This window comes from Bufo bufo, chromosome 10, assembly GCF_905171765.1.
Source record: "Bufo bufo chromosome 10, aBufBuf1.1, whole genome shotgun sequence".
NCBI lineage: Eukaryota > Metazoa > Chordata > Amphibia > Anura > Bufonidae > Bufo > Bufo bufo.
In genome coordinates, this window is record NC_053398.1 from 146,765,500 (window position 1) to 146,780,809 (window position 15,310).

General features: G+C 38.0%; 1 protein-coding gene across 2 annotated transcripts in view; it reads left to right on the forward strand.

Moving 5' to 3' along the window:
* The window catches only part of LOC120980835 (hepatocyte nuclear factor 4-beta-like), a 28,256-nt gene extending 21,019 nt beyond the window's left edge, over positions 1-7,237 (forward strand). Inside the window, exons 5-10 of one of the 2 annotated variants that reach the window (XM_040410157.1) lie at positions 4,229-4,384; positions 4,594-4,681; positions 5,087-5,239; positions 5,378-5,614; positions 6,259-6,357; positions 6,972-7,237. In XM_040410157.1, the coding sequence (XP_040266091.1) occupies positions 4,229-4,384; positions 4,594-4,681; positions 5,087-5,239; positions 5,378-5,614; positions 6,259-6,357; positions 6,972-7,066 (828 nt within the window). In that variant the 3' untranslated portion in view covers positions 7,067-7,237. The remainder of the gene's footprint in view (positions 1-4,228; positions 4,385-4,593; positions 4,682-5,086; positions 5,240-5,377; positions 5,615-6,258; positions 6,358-6,971) is intronic. The other variant, XM_040410158.1, reaches the window with a different exon arrangement.
* Positions 7,238-15,310: the final 8,073 nt, after the last annotated feature.

The following is a 15,310-nucleotide window of genomic DNA, read 5'->3' on the forward strand; positions in this document are numbered from 1 at the left end:
ATCGGTGACATCTACAATAATACAACAATGAAACCGGTGACATCTACAGTAATACAACAATGTAACCAGAAAACCGGAAAACGGCGACATCTACAGTAATACAACAATGTAACCAGAGAGAAAAACGGATCTGTCTCCAGCGTTTTTCTGTCCGCGATGGGGACGCAACCAAACGGAACGGAATGCATTTTGGTGCATTCCGTTTCGTTCAGTTCAGTTTTGTCTCCATTGACAATGAATGGGGACAAAACAGAAGCGTTTTCGTCCGCTATTGAGATCCTATAACGGATCTCAATAGCGGAATTGAAAACGCAGATGTAAAAGTAGCCCTACCAAAGAACTGGGATCGGTGACATCTACAGTAAGGCTACGTCTACACGACGACATTTGTCGCGCGACATTTTGTTGCACTAATGTCGCGCGACAATTTTTATAATGGCAGTCTATGGTGTCCCACTGCAACATGCTGCGACTGCGACGCAACAGTCACAGAAAATCCATTCGAGATGGATTTTTCTGCGTCTGTTGCGTCGCAGTCGCAGCAGGTTGCATGTTGCAGTGCGACACCATAGACTGCCATTATACAAATTGTCGCGCGACAATTAGTGCTACAAATGTTGCAGTGTAGTTGTGCCCTATCTGTCCCGCGACAAATGTCGTCGTGTAGACGTAGCCTAATACAACAATGAAACCAGTGACATCTACAGTAATAAAACAATGTAACCAGAGAACCAGTGACATCTACAGTAATAAAACAATGTAACCAGAGAACCGGCGACATCTAGAGTAATACAATAATGTAACCAGAGGACCAGGACCGGCGACATCTAGAGTAATACAACAATGTAACCAGAGACATCTACAGTAATACAACAATGTAACCAGAAAACTGGGACCGGTGACATCTACAGTAATATAACAATGTAACCAGAGACATATTCAGTAATACAACAATGTAACAAGAGACATCTACAGTAATACAACAATGTAACCAATGACATCTACAGTAATACAACTATGTAACCAGAGAGAAAACGGATCTGTCTCCAGCGTTTTTCTGTCCGCGAGGGGAAGCAACCAAACGGAAAGGAATGCATTTTGGAGCACTGCGTTTCGTTCAGTTCAGTTTTGTTTCCATTGACAATGAATGGGGACAAAACTGAAGCGTTTTCTTCCACTATTGAAACCCTATGACAGATCTCAATAGCGGAATTGAAAAAGCAGATGTAAAAGTAGCCCTACCAGAGAACTGGGATCGTGACATCTACAATAATACAACAATGAAACCGGTGACATCTACAGTAATACAACAATATAACCAGAGAACTGGGACCGGTGACATCTACAGTAATGCAACAATGTAACCAGAGAACCAGAGACATCTACAGTAATACAACAATGTAACCAGAGAACCAGGACCGATGACATCTACAGTAATACATCAATGTAACCAGAGAACTGGGACCGGTGACATCTACAGTAATGCAACAATGTAACCAGAGAACCAGAGACATCTACAGTAATACAACAATGTAACCAGAGAACCAGGACCGATGACATCTACAGTAATACAACAATGTAACCAGAGAACTGGGACCGGTGACATCTACAGTAATGCAACAATGTAACCAGAGAACCAGAGACATCTACAGTAATACAACAATGTAACCAGAGAACCAGGACCGATGACATCTACAGTAATACAACAATGTAACCAGAGAACTGGGACCGGTGACATCTACAGTAATGCAACAATGTAACCGGCGACATCTACAGTAATACAACAATATAACCAGCGACATCTACAGTAATACAACAATGTAACAGGCGACATCTACAGTAATGCAACAATGTAACCGGCGACATCTACAGTAATACAACAATGTAACCAGAGACATCTACAGTAATACAACAATGTAACCAGAGAACCAGGACCGATGACATCTACAGTAATACAACAATGTAACCAGAGAACTGGGACCGGTGACATCTACAGTAATGCAACAATGTAACCGGCGACATCTACAGTAATACAACAATGTAACCGGCGACATCTACAGTAATACAACAATGTAACAGGCGACATCTACAGTAATGCAACAATGTAACCGGCGACATCTACAGTAATACAACAATGTAACCAGAGAACCAGGAACGGCGACATCTACAGTAATACAACAATGTAACCAGAGAACCATGACCGGCGACATCTACAGTAAGACAACAATGTAACCAGAGTTTCAGGACCGGTGACATCTACAGTAATACAAAAATGTAACCAGAGAACCCGGACCAGTGACATCTACAGTAATACAATGTAACCAGAGAATCGGGACCAGCGACATCTACAGAAATACAATAATGTAAACGGTGACATCTACAGTAATACAACAATGTAACCAGAGAACCAGAGACATCTACAGTAATACAACAATGTAACCAGAGAACCATGACCGGTGACATCTACAGTAATACAACAATATAACCAGAGAACCAGGATCGGGGACATCTACAGTAATACAACAATGTAACCAGAGAACCAGAGACATCTACAGTAATACAACAATGTAACAGAGACATCTACAGTAATACAACAATGTAACTAGAGACATCTACAGTAATACAACAATGTAACTGGCGACATCTACAGTAATACAACAATGTAACCAGATAATCAGGACCAGCAACATCTACAGTAATACAACAATGTAACCAGAGACATCTAAAGTAATACAACAATGTAACTGGCGACATATACAGTAAAACAACAATGTAACCAGAGACATCTACAGTAATACAACAATGTAACCAGAGAACCAGGATCGGCGACATCTATAGTAATACAACAATGTAACCGGTGACATCTACAGTAATACAACAATATAACCAGAGACATCTACAGTAATACAACAATGTAACCAGAGACATCTACAGTAATACAACAATGTAACCAATGACATCTACAGTTATACAACAATGTAACCAGAGAACCAGGACCGATGACATCTACAGTAATACAACAATGTAACCAGAGAACTGAGACCGGTGACATCTACAGTAATGCAACAATGTAACCGGCGACATCTACAGTAATACAACAATGTAACCGGCGACATCTACAGTAATACAACAATGTAACAGGCGACATCTACAGTAATGCAACAATGTAAACGGCGACATCTACAGTAATACAACAATGTAACCAGAGATATCTACAGTAATACAACAAAGTAACCAGAGAACCGGAGACATCTACAATAATACAACAATGTAACCAGAGAACCAGAGACATCTACAGTAATACAACAAAGTAACCAGAGACATCTACAGTATTATAACAATGTAACTGGCGACATCTACAGTAATACAACAAAATCCCTTTGAAGTGCAGCTCGAGGCAGGCGCTTGAGAGAGCTATATAAGATTAGTAACTCAGCTCCTCCAGTGGTTGTCTTATATTTCAGTAAGGGGGTCAGAGCTGCAGTACTACATACAACCTGTGGACAAGTGTGGCGTTGTTTCTCGAATGCCGTTCAACCCCGTTAACGCTTCTGCTAATAAACAGATTGATTAGCAGGAGTTTGCAATAGGGAAATATTGGGGCCGATAGGGGTTAATGGCGTGCACTCTGCGCGGTGTCAGTGCACAGAACAATCTCCTCTTATCTGCTGCCAATTCTCTAAGAGGAAAGTAGAAAGTGACGGCAAAGCAAGAAACGTGGCCCAAGGTGGGAATATCGTGTGTACAACACCACCTGGTGGCCACGATGTGGAACAGCCAGGGATTATAATATCCAGTGCGTATAACGGGTGTATATACTCAGTGTCGGACTAGGGTACCTAGGGACCACCAGTAAAATGTATTTTGGGGGCCCACCGTATGGATACATTCAAATATAATAAATAATCTAACAAGTTTTTTATATGAACATAAGCTGGTTGAGGTGCTGTACATTGAATATATGTATGTAGTGCAGTAAGTCTACTGTATTATGTGCCACTTGTGCAGGGGGTGGGAGACTAGGGGCCCACCTTGCTCAGGAGCCCACTGGGGGATTCCCCTGTACCCCTGTGGGCCAGTCCGAGCCTGTATATACTGTAGCTGGTTGTCAGCAGCCGCCTCGCTTCGTCCCATGACTTTGTAACTTTTTGCTATTTTAGGGGGTCATTCAGTATATCGGTGTGTTGTTTATAATAACCTGCCCATTGTCCCGCCCTCTTGCCTCCAGTTCTCCTGCCTCAGTCCAGCATCCGTGGGGGAAATTTCCATGAAGAAAATCGCTACGATCGGCGATGTGTGCGAGTCCATGAAGCAGCAGCTCCTCCTACTGGTCGAGTGGGCGAAGTACATCCCAGCGTTCTGCGAGCTTCCTCTGGACGACCAGGTAACACACACGCCATAGGGCAGGGGTCAGCACCCTCCGGGCTCCAACTACTACTCCCAGCATGCACGGTTGCTTGGCTGTTCTCAGAACTCCCATAGACTAGAATCACGCTGACAGATGTGTCTTCAGCTTTCTCTTATTCTCAGTATTTTTGTGTGTCCTGCCCCCGCGGTGCCTTTACCCCTCCCTCTTCTGCTGTCTTTTCCCAGGTGGCTTTGCTGCGGGCGCACGCTGGCGCTCATCTCTTGCTGGGTGTCGCCAAGCGCTCCCTCCCTTATACAGATTTCCTGCTTCTGGGTAAGAAACAAAGTATCGTTTTATAAACTTGCTCCTCCCCCTCTGATCTGACGGCTCTGCAGCTGCTGTCTAGGATCAGTCAACAGCATGGCTGCCTTATAACGTACCATAAATATTTCATTGTAGCCAGAAAATATTTTTTAGGGAAAAAAAAGTGAGAATAAAATCTGCGCAGCAGTGCAGGACCCATGGTTTTTACAGTAAATTATTTTTGGGGGTTGGAAATGAGTCTGGTTTGTGCGCCATTCATGGGGACACGCCTGGCGATGCATGACCCATGCAACCCCCCCGGGTTCTGCGCCGCTGTTCACTAGGTCCCCCGGCGGATCTCTGTTCGCACTGGTGTGATGTCACCGTGTCATGTGACCCCCGGGATCTGATCGCTCTGTATCTTCCTCCCTGCAGGGAACGATTTCATCATTCCCATGCAGTGTCCAGAGCAGGAGATCGCCCGCGTGGCGGTGAGGATCCTGGACGAGCTGGTGAAGCCGCTACGGGAAATCCTGATCGATGACAACGAGTACGCCTGCCTGAAGGCCATTATATTTTTTGATCCGGGTGAGTGTCAAATAAGGAGGGAGGGGCCAAACCTGCACAAAGGTCACGTGATTGGCGTGCTTGTTTAGCCCCGCCCCTGTACAAGGCATTTCTGGGAACAAATGGCGCAGTTGTGATCGCCGCCATGTGTCTCCGCAGACTGTAAGGGCCTCAGCGACTCCAGTAAAGTGAAGAACATGCGATTCCAGGTGCAGGTGAACCTAGAAGACTACATCAACGATCGGCAGTACGACTCCAGGGGGCGCTTCAGCGACATCCTCCTCCTCCTCCCCCCGCTGCAGAGCATCACCTGGCAGATGATCGAGCAGGTGCAATTCGCCAAGTTGTTTGGAATGGCGCGAGTTGACAGCCTGCTGCAGGAAATGTTACTGGGAGGTAAAGTATCAGCTGACACATTGTAACAATGACAGTGGGGGCCAGACAATGGATACAATGTTGACTGGGCTATTAAAGGGCCGGCCTCCTGTAAATACAACTTCAATCTTGTACGGTGAAAAGTTCTGCAGCTTTCCAGTAAACTCTATTTCTTACCATTGAGGATTTCTGCTTCTTGTCAGTGAATAGAAACATTCTGGTTTACATTCAGAGGCTGAAATCTCTGCTTAGAATGGATTGATATAACCTGTGTTCCAAGACTCTGGCAGGAAGCAGAGATCTTGAAGACGTTACTGAGCTTTGCCCCATACATTGACGGACTGACGTTGAACCCCCGCTGATCACTGTAATGTAGGGGTCACAGCTGCCCCTTTGAGTTATAATCTTCAGACTTTCACATTAATTTTAATGCACAGACAATGAAGGGGGCGCCGCGGCGCTTTGCTTTTAATGAGCACTTGGGGCCCCCAGACACATGACATCTCTGGGTGAACCTTTAAGACGCCCCTTTAAATAAGTACATGATTATGTTGTGGGTGGCAATGCTCATCTACAGGCGATGGGAACACACACATGCGCCACCTGCTGGTCAGTCACGGAATGCTTCCTGCAGGTGTAATGACTGACGCTGGATCTCTCCGCAGGGTCAGTGGCGGATGGCGGCCATCATTATCTGCACGCAGCGCCCTCCAGTCTCAGCCTGGAGCTCCTCCCCGCTCACACCCAGGTGCTGCCCCCCTCAGGTGAGCCCTTATATTGCAGCTCCCTCCTGTCCCATGGCAGCTTTGTTACGTGGTTTCAAGAGATATTTAAGAAAGGCGCCATTTTATGGTAAAACCAGATGGCAGAGAAGCCAGAATTCAGGTTCTTTACATGAACGACACCAACTCTACCAAAGAGTATGTTCACGCCATGAAAAACTCAGAAGAAGCAGGTATTTCTGTGGTGCCCCAGAGAACACAACCCCAGAAATCAAGGAATAAGATAGTCACAGACGCTCCCACCTCCAATCCGAGTAATTGGCCACTGGTAGAAAATGTGCAATTTCTGTCCCTTTAAAAAACAGTGACCCAATAGAGTAACATTGGAAGCTCTTAAAGGGACAGTAACATGAGATCTAGACTTCTTGGCTGTACTCACCGGGTCGCGCTATACATTCTATATTGATCGTCTTGAGGTGCTGATTCTGGAAGAAAAAAAAAGATATGAAGGTGAGAACAAAGGAAGTAAAGGAGGTTACACAGTGGGACAGGCGAATGAGACACGGTCCTGACAGGATAATGGGATTTGTGGCCCTTTAAGCTCCAAACGTTTCATCCAATATTTTACAGAATGTACATTTTTAATTCCTTTTTAGAATCCTCCGAAGTGTCACTCCCATCCTCCACCACCATCGGGACTGCCATACCCGTCCTGCACCGCACCGTCATCGCCAAGAAAGAGATCTTATAGGACGAAGTGCCGTCCGACCCTGCACAGAGGAGACAGATTGTGTCAAGATAGAATTAAAATATAAAGTGATGGATGATGGGGGTTGTGGCCACCAGAGAGACTCAATTTCATGGTAACGCACCGAGAGGAACGTTTTGGCAGCATCCGGTATATATTAACCACATTCTGAACTGAAGACCAGAGTGGACGGGATTGACTACTCGCCATCAGCCGCCATCCTCTGGTATTGTTAGCATCAAAATATACAGAAAACATCAGTAAGTGGTATTCTTCTAGAGCAGCGTGAAAAACACGGCCGCTTATCTCCAAACTCCACAGTGCAGAACTGGAACTCGTGCTGAATCGATTTAAGGCGGCGCAATGTGAACGGCGCAAACGGACTTTGTTCTAAGAACTTAATACCAACAAGTCCTATAACCATGGGGGAGGGGAAATATGAAGATGTAAAGATTAAGAAATCTGCTGCATTAAATGCATTTACATTAATCTTCTCGCTGAATGATAAAAGTCTGTTCTGTGACAGGACAAAGTGATAGTGAAAAATACTGTAATCGAGGGTCCCCCAAAAGAGGGAGAACCAGCAGAATACAGAAAAGGGAACAGACAAAAAAAACATACATGTAATATAACCTGTTATGTACAAGGAATATAACTACTATAATACTGCCTCCTATGTACAAGAATATAACTACTATAATACTGCCTCCTATATACAAGAATATAACTACTATAATACTGCTCCTATGTACAAGAATATAACTACTATAATACTGCCTCCTATGTACAAGAATATAACTACTATAATACTACCTCCTATGTACAAGAATATAACTACTATAATACTGCTCCTATGTACAAGAATATAACTACTATAATACTGCCTCCTATATACAAGAATATAACTACTATAATACTGCTCCTATGTACAAGAATATAACTACTATAATACTGCTCCTATGTACAAGAATATAACTACTATAATACTGCTCCTATGTACAAGAATATAACTACTATAATACTGCTCCTATGTACAAGAATATAACTGCTATAATACTGCCTCCTATGTACAAGAATATAACTGCTATAATACTGCTCCTATGTACAAGAATATAACTACTATAATACTGCCTCCTATGTACAAGAATATAACTACTATAATACTGCCTCCTATGTACAAGAATATAACTGCTATAATACTGCTCCTATGTACAAGAATATAACTGCTATAATACTGCTCCTATGTACAAGAATATAACTACTATAATACTGCTCCTATGTACAAGAATATAACTACTATAATACTGCTCCTATGTACAAGAATATAACTACTATAATACTGCTCCTATATACAAGAATATAACTACTATAATACTGCCTCCTATGTACAAGAAAATAACTACTATAATACTACCTCCTATGTACAAGAATATAACTACTATAATACTGCTCCTATGTACAAGAATATAACTACTATAATACTACCTCCTATGTACAAGAATATAACTACTATAATACTGCTCCTATGTACAAGAATATAACTACTATAATACTGCTCCTATATACAAGAATATAACTACTATAATACTGGCTCCTATGTACAAGAATATAACTACTATAATACTGCTCCTATGTACAAGAATATAACTACTATAATACTGCTCCTATGTACAAGAATATAACTACTATAATACTGCTCCTATATACAAGAATATAACTACTATAATACTACCTCCTATGTACAAGAATATAACTACTATAATACTGCTCCTATGTACAGGAATATAACTACTATAATACTGCTCCTATGTACAAGAATATAACTACTAGAATACTGCCTCCTATGTACAAGAATATAACTACTATAATACTGCCTCCTATGTACAAGAATATAACTGCTATAATACTGCCTCCTATGTACAAGAATATAACTACTATAATACTGCTCCTATGTACAAGAATATAACTACTATAATACTGCTCCTATGTACAAGAATATAACTGCTATAATACTGCCTCCTATGTACAAGAATATAACTGCTATAATACTGCTCCTATGTACAAGAATATAACTACTATAATACTGCCTCCTATGTACAAGAATATAACTACTATAATACTGCCTCCTATGTACAAGAATATAACTGCTATAATACTGCTCCTATGTACAAGAATATAACTGCTATAATACTGCTCCTATGTACAAGAATATAACTACTATAATACTGCTCCTATGTACAAGAATATAACTACTATAATACTGCTCCTATATACAAGAATATAACTACTATAATACTGCCTCCTATGTACAAGAAAATAACTACTATAATACTACCTCCTATGTACAAGAATATAACTACTATAATACTGCTCCTATGTACAAGAATATAACTACTATAATACTACCTCCTATGTACAAGAATATAACTACTATAATACTGCTCCTATGTACAAGAATATAACTACTATAATACTGCTCCTATATACAAGAATATAACTACTATAATACTGCTCCTATGTACAAGAATATAACTACTATAATACTGCTCCTATGTACAAGAATATAACTACTATAATACTGCTCCTATATACAAGAATATAACTACTATAATACTACCTCCTATGTACAAGAATATAACTACTATAATACTGCTCCTATGTACAGGAATATAACTACTATAATACTGCTCCTATGTACAAGAATATAACTACTAGAATACTGCCTCCTATGTACAAGAATATAACTACTATAATACTGCCTCCTATGTACAAGAATATAACTGCTATAATACTGCCTCCTATGTACAAGAATATAACTACTATAATACTGCTCCTATGTACAAGAATATAACTACTATAATACTGCTCCTATGTACAAGAATATAACTACTATAATACTGCTCCTATGTACAAGAATATAACTACTATAATACTGCCTCCTATGTACAAGAATATAACTACTATAATACTGCTCCTATGTACAAGAATATAACTACTATAATACTGCCTCCTATGTACAAGAATATAACTACTATAATACTACCTCCTATGTACAAGAATATAACTACTATAATACTGCTCCTATGTACAAGAATATAACTACTATAATACTGCTCCTATGTACAAGAATATAACTACTATAATACTGCTCCTATGTACAAGAATATAACTACTATAATACTGCTCCTATGTACAAGAATATAACTACTATAATACTGCTCCTATGTACAAGAATATAACTACTATAATACTGCCTCCTATGTACAAGAATATAACTACTATAATACTGCTCCTATGTACAAGAATATAACTACTATAATACTGCTCCTATGTACAAGAATATAACTACTATAATACTGCTCCTATGTACAAGAATATAACTACTATAATACTGCTTCTATGTACAAGAATATAACTGCTATAATACTGCTCCTATGTCAAAGAATATAACTACTATAATACTGCCTCCTATGTACAAGAATATAACTACTATAATACTGCTCCTATGTACAAGAATATAACTACTATAATACTGCTCCTATGTACAAGAATATAACTACTATAATACTGCCTTCTATGTACAAGAATATAACTACTATAATACTGCCTCCTATGTACAAGAATATAACTACTATAATACTGCTCCTATGTACAAGAATATAACTACTATAATACTGCCTCCTATGTACAAGAATATAACTACTATAATACTGCCTCCTATGTACAAGAATATAACTACTATAATACTGCCTCCTATGTACAAGAATATAACTACTATAATACTGTCTCCTATGTACAGGAATATAACTACTATAATACTGCTCCTATGTACAAGAATATAACTACTATAATACTGCTCCTATGTACAAGAATATAACTACTATAATACTGCTTCTATGTACAAGAATATAACTGCTATAATACTGCTCCTATGTCAAAGAATATAACTACTATAATACTGCCTCCTATGTACAAGAATATAACTACTATAATACTGCTCCTATGTACAAGAATATAACTACTATAATACTGCTCCTATGTACAAGAATATAACTACTATAATACTGCTCCTATGTACAAGAATATAACTACTATAATACTGCTCCTATGTACAAGAATATAACTACTATAATACTGCTCCTATATACAAGAATATAACTACTATACTACCTCCTATGTACAAGAATATAACTACTATAATACTGCTCCTATGTACAAGAATATAACTACTATAATACTGCTCCTATGTACAGGAATATAACTACTATAATACTGCTCCTATGTACAAGAATATAACTACTAGAATACTGCCTCCTATGTACAAGAATATAACTACTATAATACTGCCTCCTATGTACAAGAATATAACTGCTATAATACTGCCTCCTATGTACAAGAATATAACTACTATAATACTGCTCCTATGTACAAGAATATAACTACTATAATACTGCTCCTATGTACAAGAATATAACTACTATAATACTGCTCCTATGTACAAGAATATAACTACTATAATACTGCCCCTATGTACAAGGATATAACTACTATAATACTGCTCCTATGTACAGGAATATAACTACTATAATACTGCTCCTATGTACAAGAATATAACTACTATAATACTGCTCCTATGTACAAGAATATAACTACTATAATACTGCCCCTATGTATAAGAATATAACTACTATAATACTGCCTCCTATGTACAAGAATATAACTGCTATAATACTGCCTCCTATGTACAAGAATATAACTACTATAATACTGCTCCTATGTACAAGAATATAACTACTATAATACTGCTCCTATGTACAAGAATATAACTACTATAATACTGCTCCTATGTACAAGAATATAACTACTATAATACTGCCCCTATGTACAAGGATATAACTACTATAATACTGCTCCTATGTACAGGAATATAACTACTATAATACTGCTCCTATGTACAAGAATATAACTACTATAATACTGCTCCTATGTACAAGAATATAACTACTATAATACTGCCCCTATGTATAAGAATATAACTACTATAATACTGCTCCTATGTACAAGAATATAACTACTATAATACTGCCTCCTATGTACAAGAATATAACTACTATAATACTGCCTCCTATGTACAAGAATATAACTACTATAATACTGTCTCCTATGTACAGGAATATAACTACTATAATACTGCTCCTATGTACAAGAATATAACTACTATAATACTGCTCCTATGTACAGGAATATAACTACTATAATACTGCTCCTATGTACAAGAATATAACTACTATAATACTGCTCCTATGTACAAGAATATAACTACTATAATACTGCCCCTATGTATAAGAATATAACTACTATAATACTGCCTCCTATGTACAAGAATATAACTACTATAATACTGCCTCCTATGTACAAGAATATAACTACTATAATACTGCCTCCTATGTACAAGAATATAACTACTATAATACTGTCTCCTATGTACAGGAATATAACTACTATAATACTGCTCCTATGTACAAGAATATAACTACTATAATACTGCTCCTATGTACAAGAATATAACTACTATAATACTGCTTCTATGTACAAGAATATAACTGCTATAATACTGCTCCTATGTCAAAGAATATAACTACTATAATACTGCCTCCTATGTACAAGAATATAACTACTATAATACTGCTCCTATGTACAAGAATATAACTACTATAATACTGCTCCTATGTACAAGAATATAACTACTATAATACTGCTCCTATGTACAAGAATATAACTACTATAATACTGCTCCTATGTACAAGAATATAACTACTATAATACTGCTCCTATGTACAAGAATATAACTACTATAATACTGCTCCTATATACAAGAATATAACTACTATACTACCTCCTATGTACAAGAATATAACTACTATAATACTGCTCCTATGTACAAGAATATAACTACTATAATACTGCTCCTATGTACAGGAATATAACTACTATAATACTGCTCCTATGTACAAGAATATAACTACTAGAATACTGCCTCCTATGTACAAGAATATAACTACTATAATACTGCCTCCTATGTACAAGAATATAACTACTATAATACTGCTCCTATGTACAAGAATATAACTACTATAATACTGCTCCTATGTACAAGAATATAACTACTATAATACTGCTCCTATGTACAAGAATATAACTACTATAATACTGCTCCTATGTACAAGAATATAACTACTATAATACTGCTCCTATGTACAAGAATATAACTACTATAATACTGCTCCTATGTACAGGAATATAACTACTATAATACTGCTCCTATGTACAAGAATATAACTACTAGAATACTGCCTCCTATGTACAAGAATATAACTACTATAATACTGCCTCCTATGTACAAGAATATAACTACTATAATACTGCTCCTATGTACAAGAATATAACTACTATAATACTGCTCCTATGTACAAGAATATAACTACTATAATACTGCTCCTATGTACAAGAATATAACTACTATAATACTGCCCCTATGTACAAGGATATAACTACTATAATACTGCTCCTATGTACAGGAATATAACTACTATAATACTGCTCCTATGTACAAGAATATAACTACTATAATACTGCTCCTATGTACAAGAATATAACTACTATAATACTGCCCCTATGTATAAGAATATAACTACTATAATACTGCCTCCTATGTACAAGAATATAACTGCTATAATACTGCCTCCTATGTACAAGAATATAACTACTATAATACTGCTCCTATGTACAAGAATATAACTACTATAATACTGCTCCTATGTACAAGAATATAACTACTATAATACTGCTCCTATGTACAAGAATATAACTACTATAATACTGCCCCTATGTACAAGGATATAACTACTATAATACTGCTCCTATGTACAGGAATATAACTACTATAATACTGCTCCTATGTACAAGAATATAACTACTATAATACTGCTCCTATGTACAAGAATATAACTACTATAATACTGCCCCTATGTATAAGAATATAACTACTATAATACTGCTCCTATGTACAAGAATATAACTACTATAATACTGCCTCCTATGTACAAGAATATAACTACTATAATACTGCCTCCTATGTACAAGAATATAACTACTATAATACTGCCTCCTATGTACAAGAATATAACTACTATAATACTGCTCCTATGTACAAGAATATAACTACTATAATACTGCCTCCTATGTACAAGAATATAACTACTATAATACTGCCCCCTATGTACAAGAATATAACTACTATAATACTGCCTCCTATGTACAAGAATATAACTGCTATAATACTGCCTCCTATGTACAGGAATATAACTACTATAATACTGCTCCTATGTACAAGAATATAACTACTATAATACTGCCTCCTATGTACAAGAATATAACTACTATAATACTGCTCCTATGTACAGGAATATAACTACTATAATACTGCTCCTATGTACAAGAATATAACTACTATAATACTGCTCCTATGTACAGGAATATAACTACTATAATACTGCTCCTATGTACAAGAATATAACTACTATAATACTGCTCCTATGTACAAGAATATAACTGCTATAATACTGCCTCCTATGTACAAGAATATAACTACTATAATACTGCCTCCTATGTACAAGAATATAACTACTATAATACTGCTCCTATGTACAAGAATATAACTACTATAATACTGCTCCTATGTACAAGAATATAACTACTATAATACTGCCTCCTATGTACAAGAATAGGGCTTTTGCGACTTTTTGCATGTGTAAACCACTCACTCCAGTTTTGTAATATGGGTGGAGAAGTGGGCGTGGTCAGCTATGTTAATGAGTCTCACTCCAGGAGGAGGCGGAGAAGGAAAACGGGAGGAGCTTCTCCAGACAGAAGTGTTCGGTGTTTGATAAATGTGGCACAAAGTTCTCCATCACAGACTGAAGAAAAACGGACTAATGATAAATTCCCCCCAAAGTCTATTAGAACATATCATACATATCTCCTGAGCGGTGCCCAGCATTACACATTGATGAGGCGTGAGGCACGGGCCGCCTCGCTCCAGCACCAGGGGGGTTAACACAGCAGATCAGCTTCTAGAGGATGAGGACAATTAAACCTTCCAGGTGTGAAATCTCTTAATCCCGGTCTGGCAGTAACCACGGAGACGGAGGAGCGCGGCGCCGATAATCCTGACCGCTCCATACAATA